The sequence below is a fragment of the Plecotus auritus genome (assembly GCF_963455305.1).
Source record: "Plecotus auritus genome assembly, chromosome: 5".
Lineage (NCBI taxonomy): Eukaryota > Metazoa > Chordata > Mammalia > Chiroptera > Vespertilionidae > Plecotus > Plecotus auritus.
The window spans coordinates 46,750,847-46,765,159 of record NC_137776.1 but is presented as its reverse complement, the minus strand read 5'-3'; the positions used below and the strand labels follow the sequence as shown (position 1 = coordinate 46,765,159).

Here is a 14,313-nt window from a genome sequence, read left to right as displayed (position 1 = left end):
GGGAAAGCCAGGGGAAATTTTAAGAATTCCCTCATTGCCTAAAATTTCAACAAATTTTAAGTCCAAAAGCTTAAAAATTATTCTCTTCATGTTTCTGAAAATTTTCAGCCATGTCACATGATCATACAGTCTGGCAATGGCAAGGGCCCATTCAAGGAGAGAGACAAAATGGGGAAAGAAGGCAGTGTAATAGTAGCTAGGGCTCTATCCAGGGTCCAAATCAGGAGACAACCTATTAGGATCAAGAGAATGGCTACATTATGCTTTATATTGGGACAACTGGAGAAATCTAAATGGAACTGGTGAATTAAGATGGTAATATTCGATCAATGTTAATGTCCTGATTTTGATGGATTTACTGTGGTTATGTAGGAGAGTGTCTGTATTTCATAAATACAAACTGAAGAACTGAAGTGCAATGTGGCATCAAGTCTGTGACTTTATTCTCAAAGGTTTGGAGAAATTTACATGAAGGGTATATAAGCATTCTAAGTGTAATTCTGCAGCTTTTATATAAATTTGAAATCATTTAAAAATAAAACGTTTTTAAAAAGGACACCAAAGTCACCTTAAGGAATTAATTTGAGGGATAAAATTTGAGCTCAATGACTGTGATAGGTTGTAACTGATTAACACTGATATGAATAAATAAAGAAAGCACTTCTTTATAGAATGAATGCCAACTAATAAATGAAGAAGAAATTATAGAATTACAAAATCACTATGTGACAATCATCAGAGTAATAATCAAAAAATCAATTAATGCTAAAACTAGTGGATGGAAGTTGGAGAAGTAAATGAATTTGGCATATATTTTGTAGTTAGAACTCAAAGGAATTACTGATAGATTGAATGTAGGGGAGAAAAAAGAGGAATCAAGGATAAATCTTGAGTCTACTTAAGCAACTGGAAAAATAATAGTGCCATTTAATGAATTATAAATGTCTTGAGTAAGAACTATTGTGACACAGGCAGAGTGAAATCAAGAGGTCCACTTTGGATATGTCAAATCTGAGGCACCTATATTAGTCACCCAAGTGTCAATATCAAGAAGGCAGTTAGATACATGTCTGGAGTTCAGCAGAATTCAGAGCTAGAGACAAAAACTTGGGATTTATTCAAAATAATGTAAAGCTAAAATCAAACTAAATTCTCAATAAAAGAGAAAGAAAGTGTATATTTATATAATAATTATGGTTTACTTCATGTTTTTTAATCTAGAAAAAGATTAATAATACCCCAAGTAAAAAAGTATCTTATTTCTGTAAGTATGTGTGCACATTTGGGAGAAAATGGAAAAATATACCGCCAAAGTATCTACAGTAATAAAGGAGAAATATGCAAATTGACCATACCTCCATGACGCCCACCAGCCAATCAGGAGTAAATATGCAAATTAACCCAACAAAGATGGCGGGTTAATTTGCATACACATGCGCGGAGAGGCCAGGCAGGGCAGGATGCCTGCTATGAGGGGGCGGGGGGCAGAGGGAGCTATAGGAGCGGTGCTCCGGTTGGAGCAAAGACTGAAGGCTCCGGCCCGAGCGAAGACTCCGGCCGGAGGGAAGGAAGAAGGCGGCGGCTGGAGCGAAGGCCTGGGTCCCGGGTGCTGGAGGAAAACCAGTGCCGGCAGCCAGGGGAAGGAAGGCCTATTCTTGCATGAATCTTCATGCAACGGGCCTCTAGTTTATTATATCAAGGTAAAAGTATAGGTGACCTTTATTCCTCTCTTTATACATTTCCATAGTCTGAACCTCCTACAAGAAAACTGTATTCTTATTTTTTATAATTAAAGAAATAATTCATACTTGTTATAAAAATTTCAAATACAGAGGAATTTAAGAAATGAAGTAAAAATCACCTTAAAATTCTATTACCCAGAGATAAACATCAATTAATTTTTGATCTTCATTTCATACATTTTCCCATGAATATACACATATATGTATAATTTTACATAAATGAAATCATATAAGATTAGTTACTCCCTCTACTTCATATTCCCCAGAAGCAATTGTTAACAACCAGATGTATCTTTCTTCGCCCTTGTCCATGCTCTGCTTTACTTTGCAACCCAAACAATACTGCTATGTTAATTTTGGAAAAATAAAACTTTCTACATGATTTTAAATATATCACTAACAGATATTTAGTCAGTTTATACAGGGTGACCAAATAAAAAAATGGCATAAAGATTTTCTTACCTTACTGGTTTGTGGTACTGGCAAAGAAAATCAAACCTTTCATCTGGCACAGGTACTCTGCTCTCATTGGGATCAATAGTGCAGAACGGGAAGTTCTCTGCTGAAGCCTGACTATTGGTTAATACATTGAAGAACGTAGATTTCCTAAATGAATAAAAACAATTGAATCAATTCTTAGGCTAACACTGAGAAAAAAATTATCTAATTTCAATGCTCAAATAAGATTTATGAGGATTTATAAAACCAATCTGGGATGCAGGTGAGGAGGAAGAATACAATTTTACTAACAGAAATTAATGAAATGTACAACAATGCCGCTCATGATATATAATTAGGTTATGTTCCTATCTGAGTGTATTTAGAACTTGAAAAGCATTTTCCCAAACAATCTTTGTTATAAATGATAGCTAGTCCCATATCACACCACAAATCTATTTAATTCCTAAACTACCTGGTAGTACCAATTTATCACTTCACCTATATCTAATATAATCTTCTCTAGAACAAATGTAGATAGATGTGTATCTAGTTAGGTCAATCACTTCCCAAGCATTCTGAATTGGGAACTCGATGCTAATTGTCTAATAGGAAATGCGAGATTAGAACTCGGACTTCCTTCTAATTATTAGTACATAAGGATTACTGCTAAGTCTAGAATTGTGAATTATGAAAGTCAAAATGTGAATTTTTTCAAGGTATAACAAATTTTAATATCTATTAATAATGAATAAGTTGGTTGATAATTTTCTAATTATCTGATTTTTATCAGGTAATACATGCTCAGAGAATGCCAAATCAATACCAGCCATATTTTATTTTATATATATATATATTTTTTATTGATTTCAGAGAGGAAGGGAGAGGGAGCGATAGAAACATCAATGATTAGAGAGGATCATTGATTGGCTGCTTCCTGCACACCCCACACCGGGTATTGAGCCCACAACTTAGGCATATGCCTCAAGCAGAAATCGAACCACAACCTCCCAGTTCATAGGTCCACACTCAACCACTGAGCCACACTGGCTGGGCTACACCAACCACATTTTAAAAAATATGAGCCCTGGCTGGTGTGCCTCAGTTGACTGAGTGCCATCCCATGCACCGAGAAGTTGCTGGTTGGATTCCCAGTCAGGGCACATGCCCAGGTTACAGTTTGATCCCCAATAGGGGGCTTGCAGGAGACAGCCAAAAGATGTTTTCTTTCTCATCGATACTTCTCTCTCTCTCTCCCCCCATCTCCCTTTCTTCTCTCTATAAAAAATCAATAAAAACAAATATTTAAAAAAATAAATAAAAATGTAATTGCAGTGCCAAAAAAACAGATTAAAATCCAAAAAAAAGGAATTTTAAAGGTTTGTTAATCTGTTTTGTACTACTTTTCAATTTCATCAGTAATACAGACACATTATAGTGACTTTTCCTTCCTTGCTCCAAAAACAGAACACACATGATAATTTAAAATAAAAATTAATATCATATAATTTTTATTTAACTAGAGAAATTGAGAAAGTAAAGGATTATATGAGAATTGTGAGACTGGTGCTTGCTAACTCCAGCTAGACATGATTATGTAAAAATGTTTGCATATAGACTAAATTTGATAACAAAAGAATATTCAAAAATAAAATGGTTGTGCTAGGATGGTGGGATTATGGATAATTATTATTTTCTTTTCCAAAATTTTTTAACATAAAAATGTCTAGTAATATGAGATGTAAGCCTACCAGTACATTTTTCAGGAGAAATTAACTCACACTAAGTTAGCTCATTTGATTGAACTTTTAAACCAAAGAATCAGACCATTTTTTTAAACTGAGAATCTTATAAGAGAGTAAAGAACAAAAGCTAATAATCAAAGCTTATCTAAATACTACTGGTGAGAAGCATGTTTGGAAACAAGATACTTAAAACTGCCTATAGGTCTTTAAATATTGCTCTTATCGCTTCTTATATCACATTCAGACAAAATATTTAAACGTTGGATAAAATAGCCACTTAAATCATTACTGGTTGCTTAGAACACCAATGGTCAAACCAGTAGCTTTCAAATGCCTGCCTATAACAGAATCAGCTGAGAATGTAAAGGCATGGTGTAGGCACTAAAATTTTAAAAGTATCTCAGGTGATGCAGATGTAAAGTCGGGTTTTAGAACCACTGGGCTAGATTCAGCCTCAGCTAATAACTCACTCAATAATATTGACTGTTGTAGAATTTATACTGGCAACCTCTAAGAGCCTGGTAACAATTCCAGAACCCTAGGAATGATAATTAAGATGACATCACTTGTTTCTACAGAGCTGGATTTTTTTTTTAAAGCATTGGATTCTTTATATATATATATTTTTTATTGATTTCAGGGAAAGGGGGATAGAGATAGAAGCATCAATGATGAGAGAGAATCATCAATCTGCTGCCTCCTGCATGCCCCCTACTGGGAGCAAGCCTACAATATGGGCATGTGCCCTGACCGGAATCAAACTGACCTCCTGGTTCATAGGTTAACGCTCAATCACTGAGCCACATCAGCAGGGCTATATAGCTAGATTTTTGTTTCAATCCTGTTAATATAAATATCACAGTACTTAATTTAAAATAACCTGTATATTTATAAAGTTATAGTTCATTTACTTCCAAAAAGACAAAGCTTAACACAATTTTAAAGATTAACACATATAGTAGGACAGATAATTTTTAAAAAGAGAACTCACACTCAGGACTATGATCTGTAAATACCATGCCCATTAAAAATTATCTGGACTTCTTGGAGAACTGGCTAATACCAAGTCTGGGATCAGAAATATACAACACTAGAGGCCCGATGCACAAAATTTGTGCAAGGGGCTCAGCCCTCGCAGCCGCAGTGGTTTGCCTTGGCCCTCGCAGCCCCAGCTTCGTCCAGAAGGTCATCCAGAAGGATGTCCAGAAGGACATCTGGAAGGTCGTTTGGCTGTCTGGTCTAATTAGCATATTACGCTTTTATTATTATGGATGAGTCTCAAACGATTTTTCCCAGGGGAAAACAAGGAAACTGTTAAAGGCCTTAGAGCAGTGGTTCTCAACCTTTCTAATGCCGCGACCCTTTAATACAGTTCCTCATGTTGTGGTGACCCCCAACCATAACATTATTTTCGTTGCTACTTCATAACTGTAATTTTCCTACTGTTAATGAATCGTAATGTAAATATCTGTGTTTTCCAATGGTCTTAGGCTCTACAGCAGCGGTTCTCAACCTGTGGGTCACGACATCGGAAAACACAGATATTTATATTACGATTCATTAACAGTAGCAAAATTACAGTTATGAAGTAGAAACGAAAATAATGTTATGGTTGGGCGTCACCACAACATGAGGAACTGTATTAAAGGGTCGCGGCATTAGAAAGGTTGAGAACCACTGCCTTAGAGTCCTATCAAAAGCACTCTGGAGCCAATTTGAATAGGCTTGCTGACCAAAATGGATCAATCTGAGCATCAATAAGAATAGCTACAATAAACAGTAACAAATCAATTTTCAATCCGAAGTTGGGTATCTGCATATCCAGAGGGCCACTTTAAATTAGAGGCAGATTTTCAACTGTGCCAGGGTGGGTCCTTCTAACCATGCCTACCCACTCAGACCCTAGTTGTTCAAGGGTCAACAGTAACTTTATATCCATGAATTGTTAATAATCCTTAACAAAACAAAACAAAAACCCTCTCTGACCACCTTTTAAGGATGCTAGGTGATGCTACACTTTTAGGGTAACAAAGAGTAGATAGTGCTATTATTTTATAGACATAGTATAGGCCAGTGGTCGGCAAACTTCGGCTCTGTTGACTAATGAGTTTGCCGACCACTGACCTAGACTCTCGATTCCAATAATTACAGGCTGTTGTTGTTCCTTGTGATTAAGCCCCTACCCGTGGTCAGCAAACTCATTAGTCAACAGAGTGGCAAACCGAGGCTCGAGAGCCACATGTGGCTCGCAAGCCGCAGTTTGCCAACAACTGGTCTAGGCAATAAATGAAAAAAAAATAAAAAACTTAGACTATTACCATTCTGCAACCCCTAAGGAATTAATGGAGCTGGGTAATGATCACCAATGATAGTTAATACTGCAAAAAGAGGGAGAAAATAGTACCTCCTATCAATACAAGTATATATATCATCATTCATGTACTCTTGACAAAATTATCCGATCAAAAATTATCTGATATTAATCTGATCAAGCCTTTACTAGTGGATATTACTACCACTTTACAGGAAATAAAGAGGACACAAGAACATATTAAATAATACCACATAAATGCAATCAACAAAATTCAGACTTTGGAAAATTCTGTAGACAAATAACCAGATTTTTTTAAAAAACTGGGGGAAGAAATTCTGCTTCTGGGTGAGATGTAAAAGCTAACAGGAGATTAGAATTCTCACCCAGAACTAGAAAAGCCATATACATGCAGAATACAGAAGCCATCTGTAGGGGCTAGGAATCTGAAAATGTTTGAAAAATGTCTCAAAGAAGTGCTCTGACCGCCACAGCCTTTTACCCTAGAAACCTTATGCCCATTCTAGGCAGAAAAAGAGGCTTTACACTCATGGAAAGCTGGTGCTGGAGGACAGAGGACCCAGCAAAGGGTTTGGAGGAAACTTAAGAGGACCTCAAGAACACAACCAGAATTCTTAGAATATTTCTCCCAAGAGGGAAAATTACAAAAATGTGAAGTAAATGGTGACATAAATGGGTCCACTCTCCATACCTTATTCCCATTCCCACAAAAACAAAAAGTGATACTTAAGTTGCCAGAATAGTCCATGGGTCCTTATTTATATATTACTAGAGGCCCGGTGCATGAAATTAGTGCACTGGGGGGGGGGGGTGTCCCCTCAGCCTGGTCTGTGCCCTCTCGCAGTCCAGGAGCCCTCGGGGTATGTCCAACTGACGGCTTAGGCCCCCTCCGCAGTCAGACATCCTTAGCACTGCTGGGGAGGCGGGAGAGGCTCCTGCCACCGCCGCTGCACTCGCCAGCTGTGAGCCCGGCTTCTCGCTGAGTGGCACTCTCCCCCCACCCCCCATGGGAGCGCACTGACCACCAGGGGGCAGCTCCTGCGTTGAGCGTCTGCCCCCTGGTGGTCAGTGTGCATCATAGCAACCGGTCTTTCTGCCGTTCAGTCAATTTACATATTACCCTATTAGCCTTTTATTTATACGATATACCTGTAATAAAAACATTACACAATAATGTTACCAAAAAAGTACTTAAAATAAAATTTAAATATATTAATTAATCCAAACACTTATAAAACACTTGTGCCTTTTTCAAATGAGGGAGGGGACAAAAAAAAAGTGTAGCTGTATTTTTGTATATTATAGTTTTGAAAAAACTATAGCAGTGTGCTCACTGCTATTACCACAGTCATAGTAATTGAAATGAAAAAAAAGAATGCAAGAAATTTATGAAGTTATTTTCAAATTTATGGCTATTAAGTATAGCAATTTTTATTGTCTACATGGACAAAAATATGTTTTATAAAAAAGAAAAAAGTTTATCCCTTCAAACATATCATAGGGTAAAAATAAAATTCCATTATCTCTTAGGCCAAAAAAATTCTTACATACAAACTAAAATGGAAGACAGATCTCCATTTTCACAGATCATCTAATCTTGGACATGGATTTTAAATTTCATAAAGTCATCTATACCTTCCAATAGCTTTGTAAGTACAAAAAGGTACAAAGAAATAAAGAAGAAAAAAAAGGGAAAATTTCTAAGGATTATTACTATAGGCTTCAGTGGTAAGTTAAAACATTTTGATCTATTCAAATCTATTAAAGAAAAGCCTTTCAAAAGCAAAGAATTTGAAAGTTTTGGCCTAAGCCTGAAGTGTTAAAAGCCAATAAGCTTTTTGTGAAATGAGGGTTTTACACACACACACACACACACACACACACACACACACATTTAGATCATGTAAAGTCTTTCTTTTCTTTAAGATTATTATTAAAACTTGAAAGTAGGAGGTTCAAAATTGTAGGTATCTCTCTTTTGCAAGAATGGGTTTACATAAATATTATTTCAGCAATGATAGCATTAAAAAAAAATGGTAGACTTAATGTTCTAGTATGACCCCTCCATTTAGGACCTAAATACTTTATTTTTGAAATTGCATATTTTACTGTTATAAGTAAATCTGACTAAATAGGTGTTTTATCTAAACCTTATGCAAAATTATAATATGTATTAAAAAGTCAGGATACCAATGCAAATCCATAGCACTCTGAATTAACCATTAATAGAACACACATCCAAAACGTGAAAAAAAGAACAATGTTCTTTCAATATGTTTTTAATTTGGTCACAACTAAACTGTTAAGAAAAAAAAAAGTATCTATCTGCTAGATACAGAAATAAATAGCAATATGTATATACATGGGTTAATATAACCACATATGTGTCCTAACAAGTGAAAGGGCCAAAAGCAGTACAGCGGCACATATCATACCTAGAGCCTAGATCTTAGTTTCTAACTACCATTCTCCAGTAAAAGAAACCTGGGCTCCCTGGAGTCAAGGCTGGGACAAGAGAAATACAATGTTAGTTTGAAACACCTTTTAGTGTCAGAGAGTAAAAAAGTACTTTAAAACATGGGGGAAAAAATGATGGGGATATGTCAAAGGGATACAAGAGGCGATATTTGAATAGCCTCAAAATACCTTTCCCCCACATATGAATTTACTGTAGTAATTCTAACAAATGTCTACAAATTCTTTGATATTTCTTCCTTTAGGAGGTGGAGCTTAAGTCCCTTCCCATTGGGTGTGGGTTGGACTTAGTGACTTGCTTCTTAGGAACACCTCCTAATGGCCAAAGCCAGAACAATTTTAGCAACAAAATAAATAGTACTAATAATATTGGGTTATAACCCAAAGACTAAAACAAAATTCAGTGAGCCCTAACAGAACTATATAAATGATTGAATAAATAACAAAATGTGGGGTGAATAAATAACAAAATGTTGGGGTAAGACAAATCTTCCTCGTAGAAGAATTCCAAATAACAAATGTAAAACAAATAAGGGAATTAAAATATCACCATTAAAACATCACTAGTAATTGTTGCAGGCAAAATCCATTCTAAGGAGTGATAAAATTTAGTAGGGGAAACTTTAAAGAAAAACAGGATATTTGAATAGCCTCAAAATATCTTTCCCCCAAATATTAATTAATTTACTGTAGTGGTTCTAACAAATGTCTACAAATTCTTTGATATTTCTTCCTTCAGGAGGTGGAGCTTAATTCCCTTCCCATTGGGTTGGACTTAGTGACTTGCTTCCAATGAACAGAGTTTGGAAAGGGAAAAGGGATAATTTTACAGTGAAGAAATCTGGTAGACACCACCTTAAACAAGTGATCAACGTTAATATCACCAGTAATATGTCGTGTTGGTATCATATATCCTTCAATTATAATGCAACGAGAAAAGACACTTTACCTCCATGGTATTCTTTTCAGAAGTCTATGGCATGATTCCTGATATAAAAACATATAACAAAACTATAGTAATCAAAACAGTGTGAAACTGGCATAAAGATAGACACATAGCCCAGTGGAATAAATAGAGCCCAGAAATTAAGCTTCCCATACATGGTTTAATGACCTTTAACAAGTGTTCCAAGACCACACAATGGGGAAAAGAGTGTTTCTTCAACAAATGGTGCTTAGAAAACTGGATAGCCAAATACAAAAGAATGAACTTGGACCCTTACCTTATAACCATATGCAAAAATTAACTCAAAATGTATTGAAGATCTAAATACAGAATTTAAAACTATAAAATTCCTAAAACAGGGGGAAAGTCATGCTATTAGATTCTTAGATATGATATTAGAAGCACAGGAAACAAAAGCAAAAATGACACTATAACAAACTTAAAAACTCTGTAGGAAACAACTAACCAAGTAAAAGGCAACCTACAGAATGGGAGAAAAATAACTGCAAATCATATAAGCTGGCCTAGAAATACAACTGCGACAATATGACCTGCCTCAACTGTTTTGCCCACCTGCACCCCAGTGCTGTCAACTCCCACAAGACAGATGGTCACACCAACAACCTGTGTCCCAAGAAGGTCAAATAAGGCCCCTCCACACCCACCTGCTCGGCCCGCAGGGCTGCCTCTTGCCTGAAAACCCTCGGCCCTGGGGCCTCAATAAAGTTTCCCTTTCACGGACTGGAGCAGTACAAAGAAGAGGAAAGAAGAAAGCAGAAGCCTCTGCAATACTTCAAGTAAGAAATGAGTAGGAATGAAGATGTGAAGAAAATAGATAGGTTTAGTGCCCTACTAAAAAAATAGAGTTGAGGGGAAAGGATGCAAAAATAAATCTCTCAAGTATCTGGATGGAAAGTAGTATTATTACCCAAAATAGGGAATATACGAGGCAATGAGCTTAGCCTTAGTCATGATGAGTGGAGACATTTTAACTGGAGATATTCAGGGGAGAAGATACATGAATCTGGAACTCAGATGCAACCTGAGCAGAATGTATAAATTTAGAAAATAGAAGCCAGTAGATGATTAAAATCAGGAGAAGATGAGACCACCTAGGGAGAAAGTATAAAAGAGAAGACAACCAAGACCAGAAACCTATTATTAAGGAGCAAATACAGGAAGTATAGCAAACAAAAGACTGAAGGAAGAGCAAGAGAGGTGGGGAGTTACTGACAGTGTCAAATAGGGCACAGAGTTTAAGTTAGTTAAGTACTTACTTAAAACAAGTGCCAGCTTTGGCATTCAGATCACTATTGTCTTTTGCTATAGTTCTTTCAAAAGAAAACATTTTTTAAAGGCCTTAAATGACCTAAAATTTTTTTAAAAACTAAAATTTGCACCACTCTGTACCTTCACTTCCACATCAATTTCAAACTAGTTCATGCAAGCACTCTTTGCAAAAAAATCAATAATCATAAGTGGGAGATATTAATGCTAAGAATTTACAACTATAAAATAAAAACATAGTTTATCCCAGGGATAGAATAAATATAATTGTTTATTGTTCTTTGTACATAATGTACATAATAAACATTATTACATATAAAAATTCAGTGCTTTCCCATATGTGAAATCTTTTATAATCAAATATTAGGAAAAAATCTGGTCAGCATAAAAAAAAATACTTATTGAGCACCTAGTAGCCTATATAATCAAAGCCTAATATGCAAATTGTCCCCTAGGCAGTAGTTCAACCAGGAGTTTGACCACTCACTATGACGGACGCTGACCACCAGGGGGCAGCGTGGAACATGGTGGGCGTTGGTGACGTGGTGCTGGCAGTGGGTGGCAATGGAGGCGCTGTCGGCCCCAATGAGAGCGGGACCGCAGCAGGATGGTGGAGCAGGTGAGGGGGTGGCGGCAGGCCAAGGCAGGGTGGCAGGCGGTGCTGCAAGGCTGGGGGCGTGAGCGGGGGCCCGATCTCTGAAGGCCACCCCAAGGGACCCCACCCGTGCACGAATTCATACACCGGGCCTCTAGCATACTATAAAAAAAATGTTTTAAAAGCTTGTTACTCTGTGCATTCACAGACATGGGAATCTCTGATTTGCAGCTTAACTTTATCAGCTCTTTATAATGAAAATGCTCTATCACCAGTATTAGCAACCTAGAGAATAATCTTCCTCCAGGGAATTTCTTTAAGCAATCAAGAATGGAGCCTCTACAGCAAGCATGTCAAACTCAAAGGCTAACATGGGCCAAATAAACAAGGTTTAAGTTTATGTGGGCCACAAAAAAACAAAAGCTTCAATTTTCATAGAAATGTGGGTTTATTTCAAGAGACATGCTGAATACAAAGGGCTGAAATGAATGAGTCATCATTAACATAAAATAGAACATTTTAATAAAAATTAATATTTTTTCTCTGCCACACTTTCACTCTCTTGGGAGCTAGTGACCATGCTACAAAGAAATTGGGCTAGAGACCACTAGGAGAGAAAGAGGAGAGGTAAAAGAGGACAGAAATGCCCAACTTCCAGCCAACCCTGATAAGGCCCCAGACCTGTGGGTGTGACCCCCTTGGACCTCCTAATACTGACTAGCTACCGTCCGAATGCATGAGTGATCCCCAGTGAGACCAGCAAAGACTCACCCAATTACCCTACAGAATCTATAATAATAAAAGGGTAATATGCTAATTAGACCAGACGTCTTCCGGACATCATTCCGGACGTCCTTCCTGACCAAGCCGGGGCTGGAAGGAAGCCAGCCCAGGTCTCTGGAGCCTGCGGGCAGCCTGAGGGAAGCCAGCCTGGGTCCTGGGTGCCTGCCGGAGGCCAGAGGAGGGAAGCAGCCGGGGTGCCAGGTGCCTGCCAGTAGCCGGAGAAGGGAAGCCCGGGTCCCAGGTGCCAGAGGGAAGCTGGTGCCAGCAGCCCAGAAAAGGAAGGCCTACTCTTGCACGAATTTTCATGCATCAGGCCTCTAGTCATGAAATAAATTGTTATCGTTTAAACCAGGGGTGGGGAATGTCCAGTCTGCAGGCCATATAAGGCCCGCGAAATAATTAGGTCTGGCACTGCCATGCATTAGGAGTGAGTTAATTAAATGTTTGACCAAATATAACAGGCTAATTTTGAAGTTGATAATTTTGTATGGCCCTTGAATGATGTTATAAATATTCAAATGGCCGTTGGCAGAAAAAAGGTTCCCCACCCCTGGTTTAAACTATGAACTTCTGGAATGGTTTGCTACACAAGAATAGAAATCTAAAACACTGAACATAATTATCTTGTGATTTTTTTTTTTTAGCATTTCCTACAATGTTTTCCCTAAACAACAGTAAATAGCTTTTAAAGACTCTGTGGTTGCAATATAAATCAATGTCACCAGCATGGGAAAAAAAAGAATTTGTGGTTGGTCTGTGTCAAATTGGGAAAAGGCAAGTTGTATGAACAACCAAAGCACATTCTCAGAAGTATCAACTAAGCAAGACAAGTACTCCCTTGGGACAGTTACTGAGTGTTAAACAGAATATACAGTTGTCCAATATCCATTCTCTCCTTTCCAGGTAATGGAATTCCTAACTGAACATATGACCATCAAAATAAAGACATTTCCTAGCCTTCCTTGCAAATAAATTCTTGCAACTAAATCTAGACAAAGGGATGTTAGCAGAAGTTAGCAAAGGATGTGACAGTTTTAAGGGGCGGGGGGGGGGGGGGGGAAATCCCTAAGAGACTGCAAATTATCTGACCCTTCAGATAACTAGCTGCCTGGAAATTACATCTTGCACCATGAAGATGAAGTCCACACCCTTGGGATCACCAAAGTGTAAATTAAAGCAGCTGAGGTTCCTGAGGAGTTCATAAGCAGAGTTAGTATACCAATCTCTAACTGCAAAATTCACACTTTTCATAAAAAGAAACTTCTGGTTAAGCAAATGTTATTTGGGGTTTTCCAACACTCTTAATTGAAACTAATCCCATCTCATGCAGTGGTAACAACAAGAAGAGCTGTCCCATGACACAGCAAAGAAGTATGGAATATCAAAATGTAGTTTCTAGAGCAAAGGTAATACAATGGAACAAAGATAGTGTTTTCAATAAATGGTGCTGGAACAACTGGACATCCACAAGCACACACACACAAAAAGAATCCAGATACAAGCCTTTCACCCTTTACAAAATTTAACTAAAAATGGATCACAGACCTAAATGTAAAACCCAAAACTATACAATTCCTAAGAACTAGGGCAGTGGACGGCAAACTCATTAGTCAACAGAGCCAAATATCAACAGTACGATTGAAATTTCTTTTGAGAGCCAAATTTTTTAAACTTAAACTTCTTCTAACGCCACTTCTTCAAAATAGACTCGCCCAGGCCGTGGTATTTTGTGGAAGAGCCACACTCAAGGGGCCAAAGAGCCGCATGTGGCTCGAGAGCCACAGTCTGCCAACCACAGAACTAGGGGAAAAACCTAGATGACATAGGATATAGCAATGACTTTTTAGATACACCACCAAAGGAATGATCCATGTGAGAAATAATAAACTAGACTTCATTAAAATTAAAAACTTTTGCTCTGTGAAAGACTACATCAAGAGAATGAGAAAACAAGCCACAGACTGGGAGAA

At 37.5% G+C, this 14,313-nt stretch overlaps 1 protein-coding gene across 2 annotated transcripts in view; it reads right to left on the bottom strand.

The window, feature by feature from the left end:
- The window catches only part of OLA1 (Obg like ATPase 1), a 142,459-nt gene that overhangs the window by 123,428 nt on the left and 4,718 nt on the right, over nucleotides 1–14,313 (bottom strand). For both annotated transcript variants that reach the window (XM_080671450.1, XM_080671451.1), the window contains exon 3: nucleotides 2,205–2,348. In XM_080671450.1, the coding sequence (XP_080527576.1) occupies nucleotides 2,205–2,348 (144 nt within the window). The remainder of the gene's footprint in view (nucleotides 1–2,204; nucleotides 2,349–14,313) is intronic.